The 27,249-nt window shown below is 37.2% G+C and overlaps 1 protein-coding gene across 3 annotated transcripts in view; it reads right to left on the bottom strand.

The window, feature by feature from the left end:
- GK5 (glycerol kinase 5) overlaps nt 1–27,249 on the bottom strand; it is a 70,014-nt gene that overhangs the window by 10,503 nt on the left and 32,262 nt on the right. For all 3 annotated transcript variants that reach the window (XM_072792426.1, XM_072792428.1, XM_072792427.1), the window contains 8 exons: nt 25,774–25,849; nt 25,033–25,094; nt 24,875–24,948; nt 24,602–24,662; nt 17,464–17,590; nt 16,375–16,479; nt 5,980–6,074; nt 149–252 (listed from right to left, as the gene is read on the bottom strand). In XM_072792426.1, coding sequence (XP_072648527.1) covers nt 149–252; nt 5,980–6,074; nt 16,375–16,479; nt 17,464–17,590; nt 24,602–24,662; nt 24,875–24,948; nt 25,033–25,094; nt 25,774–25,849 — 704 coding nt within the window. The remainder of the gene's footprint in view (nt 1–148; nt 253–5,979; nt 6,075–16,374; nt 16,480–17,463; nt 17,591–24,601; nt 24,663–24,874; nt 24,949–25,032; nt 25,095–25,773; nt 25,850–27,249) is intronic.

Below are 27,249 nucleotides of genomic sequence, written 5' to 3'. Positions count from 1 at the left end.
GAACAGATTACATCATAAACAGTATGAATTTAAAGGTATAGACACTCAGTTAAAATTAAGAAATATCATAATTTAGCTTAGCAGAAATTAATAGAAAGAAATCACAATACTATATGGGGAAGGGAGAGTTTAGGGCAAGTTTTGGTACCTGAAAGCTATTGACTCCAATATTGCTCGTACAAGATGGTATTTATTGGTGGAAGGCTTCAAACCCATAAAAGAGGCACATGCACAGGGGTCATTTAATGGAGCCTAAAGAAAAGAGATAGTAAGAATTTTTATTATAGTTCTAAATTATATCTATAGACTTAAAGACCTTTTATGCAATAAAAAACATAGCCATGGTAGAAAAAAAGAATGCGAATGCTTAGAGTTAGTTTTAAAATAAATGACAGTCTAAAAATATGTCAACTATTAGGATAAGTCTCTAGCAGGACTTAAGCAAGATTGAGTCATAGGTATTGGGCTTAGCTACACCTTCTGTTTGAACTCATACTAAGAGACGATACTGAAGCAGATTAACAAATTATTATTATTATTTTTATAGAATAACAAACTATTAAATATTTAGCTTTACAAGAGGAAATGCAAAGTAATCCTAGTATTTCCCCCTTTTATCCATCTGTAAAGGTTTTACACCAGAATTGTTTTTGTAGAGTGGCTTTTTATTTTTATTTTATTATTATTTTTTTTAGAGTGGCTTTCTAGAAGTGTAAGTTAGTCTTAAGATAAAAAACTATAATGCAAATGATGTGTTTTACAGTGTCATAACTTCACCTAATATGTTGTTAGACATTCAAACGAAACTCTTCTATTTCTTAGCTTAATAGCTTTATTGCCTAATAGGAGAAATGACCCAGCCTAACTTCTGTCTTTAAAAGAGCCAAAGTAAAAAAAAAAATAAAAAAATAAAAAAAAATAAAAGAGCCAAAGTCTTCAGTCGGGTGGCTAAGCGGGTTAGCGCCGCCTTCAGCCCAGGGCATGATACTGGAGTCCCAGGATCGAGTCCCACGTCGGGCTCCCTGCATGGAGCCTGCTTCTCCCTCTGTCTGTGTCTCTGCCTCTCTCTCTCTCTGTCTCTCATGAATAAATAAATAAAATCTTAAAAAAATAATAAAAGAGCCAAAGTCTTGAGCTAGAATTACATATCTGTTGGATGAAGTTTGTATTCATCTTTGCATCCCCAGGAATGCAAGACAATTCTGGGACACAAAGATGAAGAGCAAAGACCCCTGCCAGAGCTTGTAATCTCACAAAGAAAGAGACAGAAGAATGGTTCCAATGGATGATATAAGGTCACAACAGAGGGATGTGCTGGTACTATTGGAAAATGATGGTCCCCAGGAAAAGTGCCTTCTAGCTTCAGAGCCTTGACTCATCATCTCATACCTGGAAAACTTGATACCACCTCTTTTCCTAGTTAATCCTACTCCTGTTTCAAATCTTGGCTCAGATTCCTCTGGAAAAACTTCTGATCCCAAAGACAAGACCAAGCATCCATCATCACTTTTATGGAATCCTAGAGCTTTGCATTATAGCAATGTTTATAATCATGTATATTTGTATGAACATTTGTTAAAACTCTTCCTTTCCTGTAGAAACTGATTCCCATGTGTCTCCAGGGCCTTGCACTGCATCTGGCCCCCACAGGGGATCCTCACACATTTGCTCAATCAATGAACAAACAATACTCTTCCTCATTACTTAACTGAAGATATCCCATATCACATCTTATCTTTACTGTAGCTGTGATTTTCCTCCTATTGTGATTTTATTCTGATTATTTTTCAAATTTATTAATATGTTTTAATGATTCACTCAGTAAAAGCTTATTTATACAGTAACGCTGGCCTATATCAGGTGCATTCAATTGTAAAACAAAGGTCAGATTCAGCCAGTGCAACTAGTCCCTAATAGTGTGCTATGTATTTTCTGGATAAAAGTATTTTCTTCTAATATACCACATAAAATACTGGTATGACTGGCCTGAAATCACTTTTGTAAATATATCTATGCACATAATTTACAATTAATTAGTAATAGGCCAATTTGAGAGATAATAAATCCCATGGAAACCTAAAAATTTCTTTTTGGTTACAATGTCCCTATATTAGTTTAAGTGAATCTGTCTTTGGGATCATACTGTAGGGAAAATCCTGTACTGTAGGCAAGATCCTTTGGGCCTGGTCACACCTTGCCAGGGCAGAGAGTCTCCAGCCATACCTCCAATCTATCATTGCCAATCTCATTGACTAAGCCTCTCTGGCCATCAACCAACCAGGAATGGCAAGACTCAGTAAAGTTTTGTTTGGAGTCCTGAGCTAACCTGGCCGACTCCTGCCCAAAGCATAGACTACTTGCCCCCACAGGCCCTTGTCACCACAGGGATTTTTGCCTAATATGCTGGGGGCCTGGAGGATGGCTAATGCCTCTTACCCTTCATCAAATGTGAACCTAAACACAAACTCCTCTGGCATCTATTGTCTATTCCTGGTGTCATCTTTTATGCCATACCATGAACCAGTACAGCAGGGTAGTTAAGAACCTCACTGGGATATTAGCCTAATAAGCTGGGAACGTGCAGGATAGTTAACATCTCTTGCCCTTTGTCAACCGTGAACCTAAACACAAACTCTTCTGGCATCTATTGTATATTCTTGTTGTCATATTTTACACCATACCATGAACCAGTATAGCAGAATGGTTAAGAACCTGGACCCTAGAATCAGAACACCTGGGCCCTGACACCAGCTCTGCTGCTCACTAGCTGAGACCACGCAAGTGATTTAATAGCTCTAAATCTCAGTTTCCTCATCTTCAGAATAGAATGATAAGAGTATCTTCTGCCTTACTAAGTCACCGAAGATCAAGTGAGATAATTCATGACATTTAGAACAGTGTCTGACACAGAGTAAGAATTTACTACAATTTTATATTACTATAATTTCTTACCAAAACCTCTCCCACTACTGACTTTCTTCACAACCCTTTCTGTGCCCTTTGAATCCTTCCTTCTATTGTAAATAAATTCTCCTAAAATGTAACCAGTTCTGAGAAGTCCTCTCTACTAATTCTGTGGTTGCTATAACAAACCTGGCTCCAGGGATCCCTGGGTGGCACAGCGGTTTAGCGCCTGCCTTTGGCCCAGGGCGCGATCCTGGAGACCCAGGATCGAATCCCACGTCAGTCTCCCGGTGCATGGAGCCTGCTTCTCCCTCTGCCTATGTCTCTGCCTCTCTCTCTCTCTGTGTGACTATCATAAATAAATAAAAAAAATTAAAAAAAAAAAAAAAAAAACCTGGCTCTGTGCCGGAAAAATAGCTTCAGTTAGAGCTATCCAGTGGAAGACTGTCAAGCTTCTCTACCACAGGGGCCAGAAGGACTGTACTAACTTCCCATGACCACTCTAGGCCATAAACATCTACTGTTAGGAGACACTTCCCTTCCCCCATGTTTGTTTAGGGAACATCATGTTTTACCTTTTCGTGGCTCAGACATCCCAGTCATTCACAAAACCAGAGATGGCATTCCTAGTACTTGCTGGCCACACCTCTTACTGAAGAAAATGCTTGAAACCACAGACCTCATTGTCTATAGCAGCCATGTTTCATGTCCTAGTCCCACTGCCAAAGTACAACCATAGGGACTGAGCATGACTAACTCAAAATCTGTCCTAAGCTTGAGAAGACTAGGAGGTCCAGTCAGATTCTCAAGATTTCTCAGAAAAGATTATCCAGAAAAAGACCATCAACAGGGGGAACTGAAGCTAAAATGCACAGAGTGGAAGAAGGTTGTATTTCCAAATTATGGAGAAGCGAACATATGAGGAAAATAATGACAATTAAGCAGAAGTTATGAGGAAGAAAGAATACAGAGCAGAGCTGGTAGTGAGAAAAGTGAACGCACAGAGAAGAAACCACAAAGAACATTAAGAACTGCAAAGTCAGTTGCCGACTTCTTTACCATACCAGTGAACAACCAGCCCCTCTCAGGGTAGCATAAGCAAGCCTGTTCCCTGCAAACCTAAGAACCCTCATTGGAGCATGACTCATCATCCTCTGAAGACTGACACTTGGTTCACAGTCCTGTCCACCCTATCACTGCCACCATCACAGTGACTTTACAGTTAAGCAGATAGTCACTGATTCCTGCCTCTGATACCTATCATGGATATTCCATGTTAGTATCTCCGTCCACAAATCACAAGACCAACCAGAGCAGAACCACAATGGCTGTACAAACCAACACCACCCCTGGAGCACCCATGCTCCAGTCCACCCCTTGCTAGTGGCTGTCCCAGACTTCTCACTTTCCTCAAAGTGCCCGCAATACCCCTTTCTTAGCAGACCCCCATGAGAAATTGAGGCTATTGGGATTTTTTCAATGGCTTGCCCCCTGTTATCTATGGCTATAACAATATTCTTAAATTAAGGGCAGTATCACAGATACTTGACCCTTCCATCCTTCCATTTCCTCTATCCTTCATTTTCTTTGTTGCTGACCTAGGCAGCTTATCAGTGATCTCCCTCCTATTTTCCAAACAGTATCAACACACTATTGTTGTCTGAATTAACTTTCAGTTCCCACTTAAGAGTTTCATTGCTACATTGGGAAATACTTGGTCTGCAGTCCTCCCCCACCCTTCTCGAACCCAGCATATCACCAGGCTGCAGTCATGGCAGGACAGGGACATTTATTAACATGAAATTAAAAACCACATCTGTAAGTTTTGTCTAATCTTCTGGGCTTTAGCAATATTTTTTAATCATACATTTGATATTTTTACAGGCATATGGATAGATGCAGAAGTTAAAAACAGAGCTGCCAAGATAAAGTCACTACTAAGTCTCCCAGCATATTTTTCAAAAAGGGAAGAATATATAGTAGCCTAATTAAATCCTACCTTGGCTAATGACAACTATTCATCTCAAGCTTCCTCCTGAAACCTCAATCCAACAAATATTCTTCACCCCTTGTCCTATCAGAGATGCTAGTTTCCTCACATCATTCTAAAGAGGACACAGTGTGATCTCTATCATGCAGTTGATAAACTTTTAGTCTTTTAGGGTAAAGAAGGAAATCATTACAGATATTAAAATATTGCCAATTGAAAGTCTAGATTGGAAATATCCTATTTTTAGAGATTTGAAACATCCTGATCTAATCCTTTTTCACCAGCTTCTACATGATATTATCCAAACTTTCAAGCTTGGGGCTTTTAAAACTGATTGGTTGAATATGGGATGGGCTAGAAGTAAGAGAAATTTTTATTTTTTTAAAGGAAACATATTTAGAGGAGGATTAAAGGGATAGTATAAGCTTTCCAAAAAAAAAAAGAATTTTGCTTATAATAATATACCTGAAAAGTTTTTTAAAAGTCTTTGTAACAATATGTTAAAATCAAAAGCAGTAACACAGATCTCTCAATTAAATACTAAGTTAAATATTACAAAGCCAACTCTCTTACCAGGTTCACTTTTTGATTAGGCAAAATAACCAATACTTCACCCACCACAACAGTTAACCAAACTTATAAATAACTGCAAAATATACCGGTGCGTGTGTGTGTATGTGTGTGTGTGTGTGTGTGTGCGTGTGTGTAATCCTAACGTTTTCTAATTCTCAATGGGACACTTCCTCTAAATAAAAAATGCCAATATACAGATATATTTCCCCCTCACTGGGAAATGGCTATTTTTTTTGGTTCTGATAAAGTAAGGCTAGGTCTTATGTACACTACACCTGCCAACTTCTCATTTCCACAGGGGTGGAGCTCTAGGCTGAATTTGCTGTGCTTTCTCACGGAATTTGTGCTAAGTCATGACTCCTCAGCCCTGGAATATATCTTCACCTTTATACTGCTTGCTGCCCAAATTTTCAGGTAAGGGAGTAGCAGGTACATAATTTTGAGTGTGGGTACGAGGTGAGAAATGTCGGTAGTTGCCAATGACTAAAAAAAATTAAAATGAAAAAAAATACCTGCAATCCACTAAAAGATGGAACAAAACAGACTCCTTCAGAATCTTCTAAACTTTTGGCCATTTTTTCAGTCTCAGCAGCATCTGTGAAAAGATCTGTAAAAACAAAACCAAGTAATAATAATTTTTTTAAAACCCTAAAACAAAACAGAGGGGCTAAGGAGTGGTACAGAATTATGTTATACGACTAGTGTTTACCTGCACCCACATTTATTACAAGTACAGTGTGAAAGGGTCAACACAAAAGCCAACCTGTAGTACTACCTGGCCATCCACACTGCAAAGCTTTAGGGGCCCATGGAATGTCTTCAGTGGGCTCTGTATGTAGCACACCTTACTTTTTTCTTTAAAGATGCTTAAAAGATGCTATTTACAGGGCACCTGGGTGGTTCAGATGGTTGAGCATCTGACTTTGATTTCAGCTCAGGTCATGATCTCAGGGTTGTGGGATCAAGCCCTGCCACTGGGCTGCATGCTCAGCAGGGATCTGCTTGAGATTCCCTCTCCCTCTCTCCTCCCTGTGCATGCATGTATGCTCTGTCTCTATCTCTCTCAAATAGAGAAAGCCTTAAAAATAACATAAAGAGATTTGGACTGTTTAAAAACAAATTCTGTGTGTTTTCGGGCATTAAAATAAGTTATTCTCCCGAAGATGACACTAATCCTAGTCTTCTGATGAAAGATCATCTACTGAGTCAACTGAAAAACGACTCCATCTAATGAATTCAATATGGGGTCAGTAATAAGTAGATATACTAAAAGTCAATCTTTAAGAAACAAACAAGAAAAGATCTAATTAATTTAATATACTATTTTTACAGGAGTATATAACATACATATAGAAAACTACACAAACCCCAAATGTATAACAGGGATGAATTTTCAGTGTGAATACACCCACAGAACCAATATCCAGATCAAGATACAAACTTCGCTTGTTTAACATAATGCTTGTGAAATTCATTCATGTTATTATAAGTAGTTGCGCTTCTTTCTTAGCCCTGTATAATATTCCACTGTGTGACAATATGCAATTTATTAAACTATTCTAAAGCTGATAGGCATTTGGTTTCTAGTTTTTGGCTAATTTAAATAGGCCACTTTGAACACCCATAGACATTCTTTTTGATGAACATATGTGTATGTTTCTGTTTTATATATTCCAAGGGATGGAGCTGCTGGTCCTAAGGTCTACAAATAGATACTGCTAAATCATTTTCCAAAGTAGTTGTACCAAATTAAGGCTCCTGACAACAGTATGAAAATTCCAGTTATGCCATATTCTTGCCAGTAATTGATACTGTGTTTTTCATTTTAGCTATTTTGGTGGTACTGCATGATGGTTTGAGAAAAGACCTAACATTTCTGTGATTTGAATCCCAGAAGGAAAAGACAAAGAATGCAGTGCAGAAAAACTATCTGAAGAAAAAAAAAAAGTGACTGTAAACATCCCATAGCAGATGAAAGGTATAAATCTATAGATTCAAGAACTTCAGAACATCCCAAACTGGATAAACACAAAGAAACTGCTGCCCAGGCACATCATAATAAAATTGAAAGTTAAAACCTGAAGGCAAAGAGAAAGTCCTGAAAGCCGGTAGATTATATATTGTAGAACAAACATTAAAATAACTGTGGGTTTCTCATCAAAACTATGAAGTGGAACATCTTTTTAAGTACTAAAAGAAATGTCAACCTATATATATCCTACAAAAATATCCTTCAGAAATAAAGACAGTCTCCGATGAAGGAGAATTAAGATAATGATAATTTGTTGTTAATAAACATATAAAAGAAATGTTAATCTATATGCAAAAAACAAAAACAAAACCTTGACCTAAACTTCACAGCTTATAAGAAAATTTATTCAAAACTGTTATACATCTAAATGTAAAACATAAACTATAAAACTTTTAAAAGAAACCATGGGAGAAAAATCTGTGTGACTGGTTTGGCCAAGAGTTCTTAGATACAATACCCAAAGCATAATTCATAAAACAAAAAGCTGATAAATTAAACTTTACCAATTTAAAACCTTATACTCTGCAAAGGAGACTGCTAAAAAAATGAAAAACATATACTATGAAAAGAAGGAAGATGTCTGTGAACTGATGGGAAGTAATTCCCAGGATATCCTTTTAAGTGAAAATGGCAAAGTATGAAAGAGCGTACATTATTTTATGTAAGAAATTAGGGAATATAAGAAAACATACATGTATCCTAAATGTTTTTGCAAAAAGAAATACAAAGGACAAACCAAAAACTAATGAAGTGATTACAAGATATAGAGAGACAGGATGAAGGGGAGGTGAGAGAATCGACTTCTCTGAGTATATCCTTTTTCATGGTTTCAACTTTGGGAATCAAGTAACAATTCCACATCAAAAATAATTAGATAACGTTTTTAAAAAGAATGCAGAGAGGGGGAAAACTTAAACTGAATGGTAACAGAAAACAAATGAACTCGATTCTATTTCAAATTACTAAAATCATTGAAGGGAGAAGAAGAACTAATAGAAGTAACTTTTGAATAGTATGCTTTGGCCATATACCCTTGATATAAAGGGAAAAAACCTGCAAATGATCTTGAGTAAATATTGTTTGATGAAGTGGGATGGGACTAGTAATTCTGAAACTCTTCTGTGTGTGTATATATGTATATATACATATATATATTTTATTTTATATATATATATATATTTTAAAGATTTTACTTACGTATTCATGAGACATACACACAGAGAGGCAGAGACATAGGCAGAGGGAAAAGCAGGCTTCCTGTGGAGAGCCTGATGCAGGTATACATTCTGAGAAGGATACAGTTACCATTTATGTATGCTTTCAGCCAAAACTACATAACATGGACCTAGTCACAAGAACGTAAACTGAAGGATATTCTAGACAATACTGGCCTATGGCTTTCAAAAATGTCAACAGCATGAAAAACAAAGCTGAAGAAGGGACTCCAGATTAAAGGAAATTATACAATAAGCAACAATGGTCTGGATCTTATAATGGGGAAGAATTTCCATGAAGGACATTACTGGTACATCTGACAAAATGAGAATATGGACTATAAATATAGTAAAGAATATTAGATCCAATGTTAACTCTTCTCAAGTTAATAACCATACTTATGATAAGTATGAGAGTGTTCTTGTTCTTAGGAAATACACCATGAAATACTACAGGGAAAGAAGCATGATGCATGTAATCCATTCTTAAAAGAGCTCAGAAAATTATACAGGTATTTATCTGTCCTGCAGTACAGGATAGATGGTAGGTAGATAACGCAATCATGGTAAAATGTTAAAAATTAGCAAATTTGGAGGAGCAGTTTGGCTGGCTTAGTTGTCAAAGCATGTGACTTGATCTTGGATTTGTACATTCAAGCCTCAGGTAGGGTATAGAGATCACTTAAAAATAAAGTCTTAAAGGGTGTACAAGTTTTTGTGTTGTTTTTATAACTTTAAGTTTGAAATTGTTTAAAAATAAAAAGTTAAAACAGTTCTAATTTTCACCTCTCTCTCACTATATATCTCATTGTTATATACCCAGTGAAACATACAGAATACTAATTCTTGGGTATTTTTAAAAGACATTTAGTTTATCAATTTTACTTTTTATTATTTGTCAGTTTTAATAATTTGTATGTCCTTGTACGTTTTGGCTAGGAAGTTTATTATGCTTCTCTCCTTTTTCTTATTAATAAGCATTCATCATTTTCCTCTAAGTACTGTTTTTACAGAATTATAGTTGGTTTCTGTATTTTTTAGACACTATCAAATTATGTTTCAAAGTTTTCCTTGGCTCTATGTTACTTAAGAAAAGAGATTTCAAATTTCCATGTGCAAAGTACCATTTAAATACTGTTTTTGCTATTTATTTCTAACCATATTACATAATAGGCTGAGATGTTCCACTCCAGTGCTTTTCAAAGTACAGCACTGAGAAAAGGATGTGTGTGTGTGTGTTCAGAATGGGATTTCACTGAACTCGAAATGAAAACATAAATGAACAAAAAGATGAAGAACAGAAAAAAATGTACAGTCTGTTGTTTATTCTTGACCAGCACTTTACCCCATAAGTTACACATCATGGAATTAAAATCACTTATGGGAAGAAGAAAAAAAGAATACCCTTTTGGAACTTAACAGAAACATTACTTTCTTTCCTTTATTTTTAGGGAGGAGAGGGACAGAGAGAGAGGGAGAGAGAGAGGATCTTAAGTAGGCTCCACGCACAGCGGGAACCCAACTCAGGGCTTGAAGCAGGGCTCGATCTTACAACCTTGGATTATGACCTGAGCAGAAATCAAGAGTCAGATGCTTAACCGACGGAGCCACCCAGGTGCTCCACGTTACTTTCTTTTATAGAACAATCATACATCATACATAAAATATTTAAGCCTAGTTTAATCAGGGGACTCTTTTTAGTGTTAAGATAATTTTAATCTCTTAAAGAGATATTCAAAACTATGTTCTTAATGTACAAAAATAAAGATTTTACATTACCATAAGACATCTTTTATCAGTTTGGTACAAGAACCGTTTTTTTTTTAAATATTTTTTTAAAGGATTTTATTTATTTATTCATGAGACAGAGACAGAGACAGAGAGAGAGAGAGGCAGAGACACAGGTAGAGGGAGAAGCAGGCTCCATGCAGGGAGCCTGATGCGGGACTCAATCCCGGGTCTCCAGGATCACGCCCTGGGCCAAAGGCGAGCGCTAAACCGCTCAGCCACCCAAGGATCTCCCCGTACAAGAACGGTTCAAATAAAATAGAACAAAGTCTGGCCTGCTACAGGAGGGAAAAATAAAAACTCTTTTTTGAAAAACATCTTAGTTACACACTTTGCGTTCTCCATGTTGAAATCTTTGATCTATTTCTTTTTGGCTGGAGTATCTCCTTGGGTAATTTCCTCAGAAAACACATACTGCACAGCCAGGAAGTGTCCCTTTTCCACTTAATATGAATGATAGCTTAGCCAAGCACCAAGATATTGGCTCATTGTTCTTTTTTCTCTATATGTACATGTTGTTCCACTTTCCAAATTTTACAATTAACTTCCATGCCACTCTAAGTATTTATTTCTTCATACATAAACTATCTTGAAGCTTTTCTTTATTCTTAGAAATCAGATAATTCACACACATGACTGTCTTAGTTTGTATCTCTTCTTTTTTTTTTTTTTTAACTAAGCTATTTCAGTCTGAAAACCAAGGTCTTTCTTCTGTTCAAGGAAATTTATTTTCAATTTTTTGCTTCAATGTTTACATTTTTGTAACTCCATTACCATAATTACATTTTCATATGCCAGCAAAGAGACTACTGTTCACATATTTTTTTCTCTAATCTCTCCTCTGTATCTCTTACCTCAGTTTTATCTTCTATTTTTCTTTTTTGTTTTTAAATTCTTTATGATTCTTATTTGGATTTTTAGCACTATTTTATGTTTTACATATCAAGGTTTTGTTCTTCAAAACTCTGGATGTTTTCCAAACATTTCTTTGTAATATTTTCTTTCAACCCTTCAAGTTTAACTTTTGTTGGTGTTATTTTAATCTTCAGTTTCTTCTATTATACCTGCCTTCAGGGAGCTGTATGTTCTTACATTGTGCTTCCTTTCAGATCAGGCTTATGGGGTTTTCAGGCAATGAGAGAGGTAGAGGAGTGAACCTTGGCTCTCTGGTTTCTGGAAATATGAGAAAGATTAGGCCTCCCTCTCTAAGGCTGGAAGAGGAGCATTTCAGACCAAACAGTATTGATGTCCACTGTTGGCAAGCTCTCCCAGGGATTGGCCAGGCCAGCCTTCTTCTCTACATTCTATGGGGATTTTCTCCTGGCTCAGCAGGCTGGATCCATAGAGAAAATCCAGAGCATCTTTTTTTTTTTTTTTTAAAGAGACAGCGAGAGAGTGGGGGCAGGGGAGGGGCATGATGTGGGAGGGGCAGAGGAAGAAGGAAATAGAGAATCTTAAGTAACCTCTACACCCAGCAAGGAGCCTGACTCGGGGCTTGATCTTACAACCCTGAGATCATGACCTAACTGAAATCAAGAGACCATGCTAAACCAACTGAGCCACCCAGGAGCCCCAAACATCCAAGCGTCTTTAGCAGCCTCTAGTATTTTCACCAATAACACTCAGGTGGCCTCTACAAGACCCTGGGTCTGCACTGTCTACTTGAGAATTTAAGGATTCATTCATACTGGGATCTACTTGAGCTTCAGTGATAACCCATACTTCTCTTCCCCAACAAGAAGAGAGGGATCTGGGACCATGAACTAAGATCCTGTTCACCAGCAGTAACATGTATGTGGTTCACCACCACCTAGAACTAGTTCATATAATGAGAAAATGTTTATCTCATCCCTTCTAATGAGGGATACTTTCTCTCTTGGGAAGATACCCTGAGAGGAATCAGTTTCCTTATTTCTAGTAAACAAGAGTCCTGGGTAATTTTACATGTGTATGGGGAAGTCTCATGGGGATTGCATGGAGCAAGCAGATGTGACACGTAGCAATTAAAAGTGATATTGCTAGGGAAAAAATGTTCCCTGACCTGTGTTACTGGAGGACAACAGAGATGTCAACTGCCTGAACTGCAGAGAAGAAATAGGGCATTCTTTTAGTCCCTTAAATAGGTCATGCTTCTCCCTGCTTGGGGCCTCCCTCACTATTCCTCCTTACTTGGACTGCCTCCTAATTTAACTTGCTTCTCTCACCTATAAAACCACTCTTTTTTCTTTTCTTTCTTTTTAAGATTTATTTTTATTTTTTTATTTTAGAGAGAGAGCAAGCAGGGCAAGGGGCAGAGGGAGAGGGAGAAAATCTCCAGAAGACTCCCTACTAAGCACGGAGCCCAACATGAGATCAGGACCTGAGTGGAAATCAAGAGTCCAATGCTTAACCAACTGAGCCACCCAGGTGCAACCACTAGTTGTTATCCCTTCAGGGAATAGCCAACATCATTCTTATTTTTTTTTTTTTTAGCCAACATCATTCTTGAAAGAAGCCTCTTGATTCTCCAGACTAGACAAAGCTCTCCCTTTAAAAAGGGATCATTGATCCTACTACTACTTCTCCTTCCTGGGACTTAACACTAATATATATATATATATTTTTTTTCAGCTTTTCATTTAAAACATGTCTTTCCTGCTAGACTATAAATGCCATGAGAGCAGCAGGTGTCTGTGTTATTCATTTGTGTCCCCTCACATGTACAGTTCCAGGCACACGGTGAGCACTCAGTTACTTGTTAACTCAATAAAAGCTAGAAGACATAAAAAAATATTTATTAAGATTAAGACAGCAAAATAGAACAAAGAGTGGAGGGGAGCAGAAATGGATCAATTAAAAAGAAGAGATGATCCTGTGGGAACCCAAATGTTGAATTAACATAGAGGGCTAAAGGGGAAAAAAAGGAAGAATTGGGCTGTGTGAAAAAGACTTAGAAAACAGATCCAAAAATCAAGATGAAACTTGTTTTAAACAGCTTTTATACCTGAGCCTGAAGTATTCAATCCACTAAAACAAGTGGAAGGAAGCCATCATTCAGATTGGAACAAGCTCAGGACGCCACACAAAGATACAGTCTCAGCTTACACATTCAAGGAAATTCCAGGGCTATTAGGCTCTTACACACTGTGTTTCTCCTAAACATAATTCATTTTTCTCAGTATACCCATTAAAGTGATATATATTCAAATAAATGTCAACTTTTTTTGTGTGAATTTCAGACAGATACATACAATAAGGTTTAGCTTTACCAATGACTAAAATTTTAAAGTAAATAACTCAACTCTGAATTCTCTCTCCCTCCAGTTAGGACAATAGTCCCATTTTCTTGCCAGATATGCGACTGGCCCTTAGGAGAGCTTGTGCCTCCACCAGAAATCACACCACTTTTCTCTTTTTTCTAGGTAGGACCATTTAGCCCCATCTCCCAGAAAAGAGCTTTCATCATTTGAGAATCACGGTGAATGAGCCTCAATCCAGCAAAACAAAGATTCCTATGGAGAATGAGCACATAATGCCACACAGAACTCTAGAATGATTTTTTTAACTGATGAATGTGAAATTATTCTGCTTTTTTTTTTGCATCTTCTGGGAAGGAAGTAAAATTAATAGAAGGTATAAAGAGAAGAAATATATAATTTTCTATTTCTGATAATCAAGATAGATGTCCAAAAATAAAAGAAATACATTTGGAATGCCTGAGTGGCTCAGCAGTTAAGTGTTAATGCCGCAGTTAGCCCAGTGGTTAAGTGGGCTCCCTGCATGGAGCCTGCTTCTCCCTCTGCCTGTGTCTCTGCCTCTCTCCTGCATCTCTCATGAATAAATAAATAAAATATTAAAAAAAAACAAAACAGGGCAGCCCCGGTGGCCCAGCAGTTTAGCGCCACCTTCAGCCCAGGGTGTGATCCTGGAGACCCGGGACCAAGTCCCACATTGGGCTCCCTGCATGGATGGGGCCTGCTTCTCCCTCTGCCTGTGTCTCTGCCTCTCTCTCTGTGTCTGTCATGAATAAATAAATAAATAAAATATTTAAAAATAAATAAATAAAATAAAAAAGAAAAAAAGAAAAGGAAAGAAAAGAAGTACATTTAAAGAAGAAACTTTTGGGGCACCTGGGTGGCTGAATCAGTTGGGCCTCCAACCGTTGATTTCAGCTCAGGTCATGATCTCAGGGTCCTGTCCTGAGATCAAGCATTTTGTTGGGCTCCATGCTCAGCAGGGATTCTGCTTAAGATTCTCTCTCTCTCTCCCCCTCTGCCCCTCCCCCTTCTCAAGCTCTCACTCTTACACTCTCTCTGAATAAATAAATAAATAAATCTAAAAAAAGAAAAAAAACAAGAGACTTTAAGGAGGTAACAGAAAATTTTGAAATAAACTTTTTTGTGTGTGCAGACTCATGGAGAAAGAGAAAAAGAAAGAAAGATTGGCATTTTCCTCCTATGTTTACTGCCAAAAAATTTAGCTCTGTCTTTAAACAAATCAGCTTAGTTCAAATTAGCAAAGTAGAAAACCATAGCCTGCTCCATAATTTTATCATCAGAGATACCCCACTGTTTTTTTTTTTTTTTTTAGAGATACCCACTGTTAATCTTTGGTATATAATATTTCACACCTTCTGCATTAAATATGGCTATATAATATATACAGGCTGTTCATTATTTACAATAGCCAAAAAGTGAAAATAACCCAAATGTCAATGACAGGTGACATCATTTTTTAGATGTGTATTTCTTTAATTGTTGAATTTGAACAGCATTTTTTTCATTTTTAATTATTTTTTTTTAAGTTTTTTTTTTTTTTTTTTTTTTTTAATTTATGATAGGCACACAGTGAGAGAGAGAGAGGCAGAGACACAGGCAGAGGGAGAAGCAGGCTCCATGCATCGGGAGCCCGACATGGGATTCGATCCCGGGTCTCCAGGATCACGCCCTGGGCCAAAGGCAGGCGCCAAACCGCTGCGCCACCCAGGGATCCCTAATTATTTTTTTTTAAGATTTAATTTATTTATTTGAGAGCAAGAGAGGGAGAGAGTAAAGTGGGAGAGGGAGAGGGAAAAGGAGGTTCCCTGCCCAGCATGGAGCCCAACGCAGGACTCGATCCCAGGACTCTGGGATGATGGCCTTAGCTGAGGGCAGATGCTTAAGTGACTGAGCCACCCAAGTGCCCAATGAATAGTATTTTATTTAAGTTTACTTATTTATTTTTTTTAATAATATCTACACCCAATGTGGGGCTTGGACTAGTGACCCTGAGATCAAGAGTCAAATGCCCTTCCAGCTGAGCAGCCAGGAGCCTCTGAGTAGCATTTTTTAGTAGTTATTTATGATAGTTGTACTTCTGTACTTGGTTAATCTTTTTTTAAAGATTTTATTTATTCATAAGAGAGACACACACACACACACACACAGAGGCAGACACAGGCAGAGGGAGAAGCAGGCTCCATGCAGGGAGCCCAATGCGGGATTCGATCCCAGGACTCCAGGATGACACCCTGGGCCAAAGGCAGGCACTAAACCACTGAGCCACCCAGAGATCTCCTGGTTCATTCTTTAGTCATCTTTATTAATTTTTTTGGTGTATGCTACAAATTGGTCTTACCAATTTGACTTTTAACTTTGCTTATACCATCCCTCCTTACACATTCTAATAATTCATATATTTAAATTTACTGTCTTTTTTTTTTTTCTTTATGGTATCTGGCCTTAAGGCTTAGCCTTTTACCATCCCAGTGTCATAAAAATAATATCCTATTTTTTTTAATCATAGTTCTTAAGTCTCATTTGAACAATCCACTCATTCTCTACTCGTCAATAGTCCTATGACATTCTTGAATTCTTTAAGTCTGTTCTATGAAATCTGTTTTAAAGAAGATTTACCTAATTCTTGAGCCCATTTTATGATAGTCCCAGTGTCTCCTGCATTGCTTTCAGCTAAGCATACAACTTCTTGGCCAATCTTCCACCCAATTAGTGGATAAAAGCCTTAAAGAAAAAAAGAAACAAAATAAGTCAAATGTAATAAATCGATAATTCATTACAGAGACATCTACAGTTTGATTATCTTAAAAAATAGCAAAGTGGCTCTGAAGTCAGTGGTCTCACAAGTTTCTAACCTCTTAGCCTCCGTCACCTCAACTGTGAAATAGTTGGCTTCCGAAAGCTCCTGTGAGAATAAACTGAATTACTGCATAAAAAACTTAGTGCAGTGCCTGGTATTTAATATGAACAATAAACATTAGCTTTTAGTAGCCATACGTATATCTATGTCTCTAGAAACACACAGAGCCATCTATGCTATTGCATTTATCTGTGAAGCTTCCTAAATAGAAACAATCTAATGCAATGATGAAATTTTCTAGCTTTCATTTTCCTAATTAGGGAAAAAGGAAGAGCTTGAGGGAGGATGGAAAGTAAGAAAAAGATTTTTAAAATCTACCTCTTAGTAACCATGTTAGGAGACCATAGTCCAGATTTAGAATCCACAGGTCTCTTAGGGTATAGTTCCACATTCTAAATTTCTTTGTTTACACATCCTAGGATGTCTTCCATAAGGGAGACCAATTTCTTGGCAACTGTCATTAAATATGCATGGATCACTAGTTGAGAATTATCATCAAAAAAAAAAAATCACAAAAGAAGAACTGCTAACACATAAAAGAAAATTTAGAGGCCTAGAAAGATGTTTTAAACAAATATAACAGATATTACAGGTAAATATTTGGTAAACTGACCAAAAGCCCCTAATCCTGAATTTTTCTATAATAACATGTCTCATTTGTTTATCCTTTTAAAGAAAAAAGGGAATTGGAAATTAACTGTCTCTTGGAATACTAGCAAAAAATACATTAGAGAATACCCTTAATAAAAAATGGAAGAAAAAAAAAAAAGGGAAAACAGTATTACAAAAGTTAAATATAAAAAGAAATGATATTTTATCAATAAAAAGGATAAATTCTAACAATTTACCTCTAATAGTATGTTGAAGGTTATTTCCAGTATTAATATCCAAAAATGTCCCAGTTCCCATGGTTAGTTTCACATCTCCTGCGTGGAAGCAGCACTCTCCAAACATGGCTGATTGCTGATCGGCGACCTGTTAAAATGTTCAAATATAAGATGGCTGGGTCATACAGTGGCCCATTTTACTGTATTCCACTGTCTCCTATATTATATTCTCAAGGGTCAACATTTTGTTTTCTTTTTTCCTTTTCCTTAAAAAAAAAAAAAAAAAAAAATCCCTAGAAAGAACAACAAGATAGAGAAGTTTCTCCAGGACTAACATTTTGTGAATGAATAATGTGCCTCAGGAATTTTTAGTAGGCAGCCCACTTTATGACTTTTAAGTCATATCACAGGAAAAATCTGAAAAATAAAGGTCAGAATAAAAATTGTGGAGAAAGAAAACTAAGATTTTTTTTTTAATTATTTATTTATGATAGTCACACAGAGAGAGAGAGAGAGGAAGAGACATAGGCAGAGGGAGAAGCAGGCCCCATGCACCGGGAGCCCGACGTGGGACTCGATCCCGGGTCTCCAGGATCGCGCCCTGGGCCAAAGGCAGGCGCCAAACCGCTGTGCCACCCAGGGATTCCCGAAAACTAAGATTTTTCAACTTAAAAGTAGTTTCATTCATTAGTCAAAATAATGACCTCACAAATTTCTCTTTTAATAAGAGTGATAGGTGTGTGCTCAATATAAATAGATACAGGTCAAAACTGGATATTCCCAATCATATTACTTTTGTTAAAGGAAATAATAAAACAATTTGTTAAAACAATTGTATGTAGCTTGTTAAGAATCAATGTTTAACAGAGTAAATTTTAAAGACCTAATAGGCTTTATTAATTGATGCATGAATTGGGCATTCCATCTAGCAGAGGTGAGCTTCAAAGGGCTAAAGAAAAGGAAAAGTTTTTAAAAGTAGAGAAAGAGCAGAGAAAAAAGGAAACTATTAGCAAAAAATCCATTGTTTTAGGCACGGTCACCCTCCTAAGGGGAACAGATGGGGTCTATCATTAAATTTCCTAATGCTTACTGGGAAATTCCCATGTTGACTGGTTAAGGGTTACATTTCTGGGAGGCTGAAACCACAGGTAGGTTAGCTATTGAGTCTTGGTTTATTGGCTTGTAGCTGCCATTTTAAGCCTGTGGTTTTCTTTTTATTCCTCCCTTTTGATCAGACTCTAGTTTAACTGAGAGATGCGATCAAAATTTAAAGCATTAGTATCATTCTCTACCACCACTCCAGAGTTCTCACAGCTATTATTGATCCTCTGTGTGGCATTCACAGGTCACGATGGTTTTTTTGCTTGATCTCTGTGATATTCACAGGTTACAACTTCAGGTTTACAATTTTTATGTTGGCTCTTCCTTTTCTCATGTTCCACTCTTGGGGAGATCATGTGCTTGGCAGTTAACATGCATTTAAAGCTTTTGAAAGAATACAATGTACTAGGGAGAGAATTGTGATAATTATAAGAAGGATAATTCCCAATATTTGGAGTGTATTTCTAGTAGTGTTAAGCAATTGGGAACTGTCTGTTAAATTGGCATTCTTTAGATTGGCAAATTTATAAATATATTTTATAATTTTTAGAAGCATATGTCTTTTTAATTTTCCAATGTAGCACAAACATATGCAAATACATTTTAGTTGTTCTGGAATAAGAAGCTACAAGTAGCTATTTCTTTTTTTTTTTTTTTAAGATTTAAAAAAATTTTTAAGTAATCTCTACCCCAATGTGGGGCTCAAACTTACAGCCCTAAGATCGAGAATCACCTGCTCCACCAAAGCCATCCAGGCACCACAAGTTAAACCTAGGTTTAGTAACTGATATTTTAGTATTCCATCTTATTTACAAATGATATAGATATTTAATGAATTTAGCTTAATTCATTACTTAACCTAACTTAGCAAAACTTTAAGTGCTAGGTTCCCAAAATGATTTGGGAGACTATTTAAAAGATTACCTAAATTTTTTATTTTATTTATATCTATTTACTTGTTCTTAATAATTACACTTATGTTACCCTAAAAACTTCTTGAGACATCAGATAAAGTCAGTTACTCTTCCAAGTTTTTTTTTTTTTTTTTTTTTAAGATTTATCTATTTATTTGAGAAAGATGGGGGCCGGGGGGGTGGGTAGAGGGAGAGAAAGAGAATCTCAAGCAGACTTTCCACCGAGTACAGAGCTTGATGTGGGGCTCAATCTCATGACCCCAAGATGATGATCTGAGCTGAAATCAAGAGTTGGATGCCCAACCAACTGAGCTACCCCAGGTGTGCCCTGCCAAGCTATTAAAAAAAAAATTTTGTAACAGATAACATTACATTATTTGCCTTTAAGTAAACCAAGTCAGAATAAAATGTTAATGCTAATAGCCCTAAAGACATGTCTAGTTTAATTTTTAAAAATATTTACTTATTTGATAGACAGTGCACACAAGCACATGCACACAAGTGGGAGGGGCTGAGGAACAGGGAGAGAGAATCTCAAGCAGAGTCCACACAGAGCACAGAGCCCAACATAGGGCTCAGTGTTCGATCCCATAACTCCGATATCATGATCTGAGCCAAAACCAAGGGTTGGTTGCTTAACAGCCTGTGCCATTCAGGCACCAAGATATGTCTACTTTAATTAAACCAACAACCTTAAAGTAGATTTCACATCAAGTATTTTCCCAGATCATGTGAACTTGAGAAAATATTTGGATTAGTTTCTTTCTGAGAGTTTTAGAATGTCTAATCCTTACCAGCGTTTGTCTTCAAACCAAGTAAATAGAGTTCTACAAATTAATTTTAGCAATACCACCCAGAGGTAGAAAAAATATCTCACATTTATATAAACACAGAGAAATAGATGTGCATAAAGCCCCTATAGTTACTAATATTTGTGGAGATTTTTAAGACTTATATTTGTCCCTGGGATTAATCTGTACTAGAGTTTGGGAAAAGAGCCCTTTTGAAGGTTGTATTTTAAAAAGGCTTCTTGGGGATCCCTGGGTAGCTCAGCGGTTTAGTGCCTGCCTTTGGCCCAGGGCGCGTTCCCGGAGTCCCGGTATTGAGTCCCGGTATTGAGTTCCAAGTCGGGCTCCTGGCGTGGAGCCTGCTTCTCCCTCTGCCTGTGTCTCTGCCTCTCTGCCTCTCTCTCTCTCTCTCTCTGTCTATCATGAATAAATAAGTAATTTTTTTTTAAAAAAGGCTTCTTTCCCTTTTTTTCTCTCTGGTGATTGTGGGCTGTGTTTATATTTCAAAGAAATGATTATATGTGTAACTTTAAGGGACAGAGAAAGAATGCAAGTTCTTCCAAGAAGGACTCTGGTTTCCTAAAGCCACTAATTTACAATCTGTTTGAGATAAATAGGGGAAGTTTTGGAATTGATGAAGAACCAGGTAAACTGTGAATTGCCTGTAGAGCTACATTTCTAGCTTTATGAAGATCGGCAAGATAAAGACACTCGCTTTCAATTCCTCCAAGAACTGGGTTGTAAGCTAACTGATATTATGGGTTGATCTACCTGTCTAACTACATTATTCTCAGTTTGTTTCTTTTTCCTCTGGGGACAAGGTCTTAATTTAAACTATTTCTGGTGATACTGAATAATACCCCATGGGTGTAAGAGGAATCCTCAAAGACAGTTTAAAAAGATACTACCTTTCCAAGATCTAGAGTCACTCCCAATGATAGCCAAAAGAACCAAAACCTGTATGTCCCCTGCAGGCAGAAAGCCAAGCCCAGTTATGCAAAACAAGACAAAGAGAAGGCAATAGGTATCTCTGGAAGAGAAAGGATCAACAGCCAACAGTCTGGATTTAGAAAGGAAGGGATGATCTGAAATTTTCTTTTCCTTTCTGGACTGGGCACTACAGACAGAGATTTGGAAGGAATTGATTCTGGTAAGAATTTTCACCCTTTGCTGGCTTCTCCCAGTTTTTCCAGGATCCCCTCTGTAGGCTCCAGTATCTACCAGAGTTCCTCGTTTACTGTTTAAGGGAATAACCTAGCAATTTTACCAGAAAACCCCTCAGTTTCAACAACTCTAGAAGAGGTCTATATGGGAGTCCTTCTATGAAGGTAAATAAATACAGGGGTGTGTGTAACGCCACTAATGTGGTGGAGTTCTGTTTATGGTTGTGTAGTCTTTTTTTGAGCAGAGAAACAATTCAGACAGAGGATTAATAGAATGAGTACTACAGGGAGGATAGAGGGGCGCAGTAAGAGTTACGTCACTCTTAACAGGCTTTTGTTTTGGGTACCTCTTCTCTCTCTGATTTTTAATTAGCCTTCTGCCATGAATCTTTTAAGGGAACAACATGGGAATTTTGAAATCTTTTGGAGGCTTCTGCTTGCCAGTTAACACAGGTACCCTATTCCATTTAATTTGGGAATCCCTGCCTTCAAGTGCACTTCTTACATGATTTTATCTAATTGGAATGGTCCCCATAACGACCATTGTATTTCTAGTTGTAATCCCTTGAAGGCTGGGGCAGTTTGGTAGAATTCTAGGCACAAATGGAGTTAACCCATATTTCCATCCAGCCATTCTACTTGCAAATGAGGTGCAACTCATATTTCTGTCTGGCCTCAACCTGACAAGTTACTGAGCCAAGTTCCTCAAGGCACAAAACAAACTTAGTAAGATTTTGCCATTTTTGCAAGATATCTACAACTTCTAGGACTATAGTTCTTAGACATAAAATAAGCAGGTATGCTGCAAGGTGGCATGCTTGACCCTTCAGAATTTAAGGACCCCATTAGCTAAGCCTTTGGATTTCTCAGAGCCAAACTAATACCTTAAAAGGATGGGTCACTAGGTTGGGGATCTTGTACATTTTATAGTCTACCTCACTGTATGGAAGTTTTCTTGATGCTGGTGGGTGGAACTTGTATCAATCTAACCCATTCTGTCATCAACTTACTATATTTTCTTGAGGAGGCAAGTGCTCTAACAGCCTTCAAATGCTCAACCTGTGCCCGCCAATTTTTCCAGTTTTTTGGCCTCTGAGATCCCTGTTAGTGATAGCCTTTATCTACACAAAATAAGACAAATATGTGTACCTTAATGTATCAGCAACAACCAAGAGACATTACTGTGTCCTGGTCACGAGAAGGCCCTGTGCTCACCACTGCCAACTCTTGTGGAATCTTGCTGGAGTTTTCCAGTAATTCCAGGGGAATTGTATCTGAAAGGCCAGGGATTTGGCTCTGGGCAGACTCTTTTGCCAGCTCAGCTGGGCTCCAGGCAAAACTGCCAGCTCTGGGCATAACCATCTGGCAGTTTCGGCTGTAAAGGAAGGCCAATTAGATTGGGGGAGCTTGAATGAACAATTAGTGAAGCTCACAACCAAGAAGGAACTTACCCACAGCCCTCAGGAACAGCGAGAAACACATGAATTCAAAGAGTTCGTGGGGTACCATGCCCATGTTTCTCGTTGTCCCCAAATGCTGTTGGAAGTTCACTTTGGATCTTGTTGCTGCCTGCGACCAAATCTGTTAAATGACAAAAATTGAAGCAAGTAATTTTAAAGATCTAACTGGCTTTATTAATCAATCCATGAATTGGGCAGCATCCCATCTAGCAAGTACAGGGAGCTCCAAAGAGCTACAGAAAAGGAAAGATTTTTTTTTTTTAAAGTAGGCTCCACACTCACCACAGAGCCCAACGCAGGGCTTACACTCATGAACCTAAGATCAAGACCTGAGCTGAGATCAAGAGTTGATCACTTAACCAACAAACCACACAGGTGTCCCAGAAAAGGAAAGATTTTTAAAGGTAGATAGGGAGTGGGAAAAGATAATTATTAGAAAAAAAAAATCCACTGTTTTAGGCAATGTTGCCCTCCTAAGGGGAATGGAAAAGGTCTATCAGTAAATTTCCTAGTGCTGATGGAAAATTCCCATGTGGACTGGTTAAGGGTTACATTTCTGGGGGGTTGAAACTACAGTTAGAGTAGGTATCAAGTCTTGGCTTATTAACTTGGGCTGCCATTTTGGGCCTGTGGTTTTTTGTTTTTGCTTTTTTTTTTTTTTAAGATTTTAATTTCTACACAATTTAACTAGAAATTAAATTTATGATTTTAAGTAAATTTCTACAAATTTAAGAATTTATTTTTAAGTAATTTCCACACTCAAAAGTAATTTTGAATAGGGCTTGAACTTATAATCCAAAGATCAAGAGTCACATGCTCCACTGACTGAGCCAGCCAGGCACCTCTCTTCTTAATTACATATAGCAATATTTTAAAGACCAAAACTCATCTGAAGAACATTTTGTCACTAAACTTCAATTATTCTTCCAGCCATACCCTTATTTAAACCTGAGCCTACCACTGAGGTGAATAAGACTGATACTCTCTAAGTGACCAAGAATTTATAACTTAGGAATTAAATTCCCCTTCTCTTACCTGATTCCTCTACCTATTGTGGCAACCATCCACTTAAGGAAAGATGGCCTATACTTCCTGCTTAAGCTATTATAGGAAATCAAAGTCAAAGTCAGTTTCCACACATCCTCTCAACCAGGTGGAAAATCCTTGAGATTCTCTAAGTTCTAGCCCTTTTCTCCAGACAGAAAGAGTACAATCAAGAAAAAAACCTTAAAAATATGAAACAGATAATTTTTCACTCTTCTACAGTTTCTTTACTGATAATACTGACTACGGATTTTATAAAATATAAATATAACATTCTTCTTTACATTAAACTGCCTTGTTGCTGTCTGGTTATACTGTATCAAATACAAACAAAGCAATGGCTCTGTCCCTGACCTATCCTTGTTTTTTTGTCTCAGAGTATCAAATATAAACTACACATTACTCAGAATAAAACATTTTTTAAGAATTTAGCAATGTTATGAAAAACAATATGTAAATCAGAAAAGATTAGAATGTACTTTCATGTCAGAAGACTGGCCCAGTGGTCCCCTTTCCAGAATATAGAATACTCCTGATTATATCTAGGACATAGAAACTTAAAAAGAAAAAAAAGATACTTTACTTTTATTCACAAGGACCTTTAATGTCTCTTAAATCTACTCCCAACTATTCATATCTATTATTTAGTTTATACTATACATATAGAAACTCTCAGGTTTTCTACTTACCATGGCCACTATTGGTATAGGCACACCAAATATCTCTTCATCCACTGACCCAAAATTGTGGCTTCAAATAAAATTGATGAAAAAGTCAGTTATAGTTCTAGAAACATTGATTCTATAATTCAGCAAACTGATTTCCTTTTTTTTTTCTGATTTTCATATAAACCAAAAAGTTATGTAATGAACATAAAAGCATCCCACACAAATAATATAATGCTAAGGCACTTGAATTCAGGGTCAGTTTTGCTGGTTTCTATATATGATGTTCCTTATTACCTCGTATCCTTCACAGGAGGCAAGATAGAAAGTGGTATTGAAAGCAAGGAAGCAAGGAGCCCGCTCCAATGCATCTGAACATAAAAATATGTCATCAGAATCCAAGCTAAATTATACAAAAATTGGTGATTCAAAAGGAGGGAAAAAAAAAACTTTACCTTATAAGGATCAAATAGTCCAGTTGCACTGGCATTTGAAAAATCCGTGGCAAATTCGGAACCTAAATTTACATTGAAAATAATATATTATAAGTAGTGTCAATCAACAACTATCCCTAGTTTATAATCTAGAGCTTTGGCCTCAAATTCATTCCAAAATATATATTTCCAGTGCAAAGCCCCCAAAGCAATTCCCCACTTAATCTTTTTGAACTTTTATAATTTACAAAAGCACTTTCACATACACTGTCACATCATAATCTTCAGATTTTTTTTTTAAGATTTATTTATTTATTTGAGAGAGAAAGAGAGCGTGCCTGCACATGAGTTAGAGCAGGAACAGGAGAGAATCTCAAGCAGACTCCCCACTGAGTGCAGAGACTGAACTGACTTGGGGGCTTGATCATAGGCACTCCCATCCGCAGTTTAAAGATGGAGTTCAAAGATGCCATGTGATTGCCTATAGTTACCCAGATGCAAAGTGGCAAATGCGTTATTGAACTTGAGTCTTACCACTTTTGAAATTAAGACTGTTCCTCCGTTCTTCTGTTTGAGGTTTCATCACAATTTAAAAATCACTCTCCTCTTACAAATCTGAAGTCTATCTAGCTTTACTATACCTAGGGTACCAAGGAGCAGTATGTATGGGATAAGAGAAGGGAAAAAAAGTAACTTCCACTTTTTTAGGTGAATCATTTCTATCAAATCTCAGTTACTTGAGATAGATCAGATCATCTTTACCTTTTGTGAGCTTATGTAACAACCATGTATCAAGAGTCCCAAAGCAACAATTATCTTCTTCAACTGCCTTTTGTACCTAGAAAATACAACAGCACAAAACTGACTCAAAAAGGCTAAATTATTAAGTGCACAATTAAGTGCCGATTAGTAAATACAATATAATCCCATTTCTTATAGGAATGAATATATATATAAAGAAGCTATTTAAAAAAATATACTCCCAAGCAATTACTATAAAGTATAAAAGGCTTTAATTTTACACAAAGCATGTGTTACACTTGTGATGAAAGAACAAAGTACGTATATATATTTTTAGTTTAGACATATGACTGTCTACATACACAAAGTCTAAAATGGGATGGTATGGGCAGCCCCGGTGGTGCAGCGGTTTAGCGCCACCTGCAGCCCGGGACGTGATCCTGGAGACCCGGGATCGAGTCCCACATCGGGCTCCCTGCATGGAACCTGCTTCTCCCTCTGCCTGTGTCTCTGCCTCTCTCTCTCTCTAGCTGTGTCTCTACGAATAAATAAATAAAATCTTTAAAAAAATAAAAAATAAAAAAAAATAAAACGGGATGGTATAATCACGGTTCAAATCCAACCCACAAAACATCTTTAAACTAATAAAGAAAATGAAATGACTGTGGGGATTTCACTATTTTTTTTTAAATAGGCTCTATGCTCAATGTGGGGCTCAAACTCAGGACCCCAAGATTAAGAGTCTACCCACTGAGCCCTACCCTCAGGCTCTACCCACTGAGCCAGCCAGGTGCCCTGAGATATTACTAAACATAGTGCAAACAATGCCCTACGTCATACTTCATCACCTCTCCAACTCTTTATTTGTTCTTCCAGACTAGCAGTTCCTGGCTTTGCCCAGGTCAGCACCCTATGGAAATCTTCCACATAGCCCTTATCTCACATCATTACTTCCCTATTAGACCCTAAGCTCCTTAAGAGCAGGAACTAAATTTGTAAGTCCAATACCTAGAAGAGTTACTGGTATATAGGAGATGTTTGAAAAATGTCTCCTAAATAAATGAGATGAAAAGAATAGCAAATTAATCTATTTAAGGATGAATTATATTTGAACAGTAGAAAAGATCAATAAAATGAAAACACATGACATAAGTTCCAAAAAAGTAGTCATTTGCAGATTATTTATAACAAATACTTTGAAAATTCCATTCGAGTTTTAAACCACTTAAATATGGAGTGTTTAAAGTAATAAAGTAATATTACTTTATTTCAAACTCTTTAAATTTAGAAATTGTGATTCTAAAATTTGTTCCAGATTAGATTAAAGTTAATCTGTATTTCAGTGCCTGGTAAATAGTGTAAATTCATCCGTTCATTCAAAAAATATTTGAGGGATCCCAGCGGTTTAGCGCCTGCCCAGCCCAGGGTATGGTCCTGGAGACCTGGGATCGAGTCCTACATCGGGCTCCCTGCATGGAGCCTGCTTCTCCCTCTGCC

Source organism: Canis lupus, chromosome 22 (genome assembly GCF_048164855.1).
Source record: "Canis lupus baileyi chromosome 22, mCanLup2.hap1, whole genome shotgun sequence".
Lineage (NCBI taxonomy): Eukaryota > Metazoa > Chordata > Mammalia > Carnivora > Canidae > Canis > Canis lupus.
Note: the sequence above shows the minus strand (reverse complement) of the source record. Positions and strands in the feature narration are given on the sequence as shown.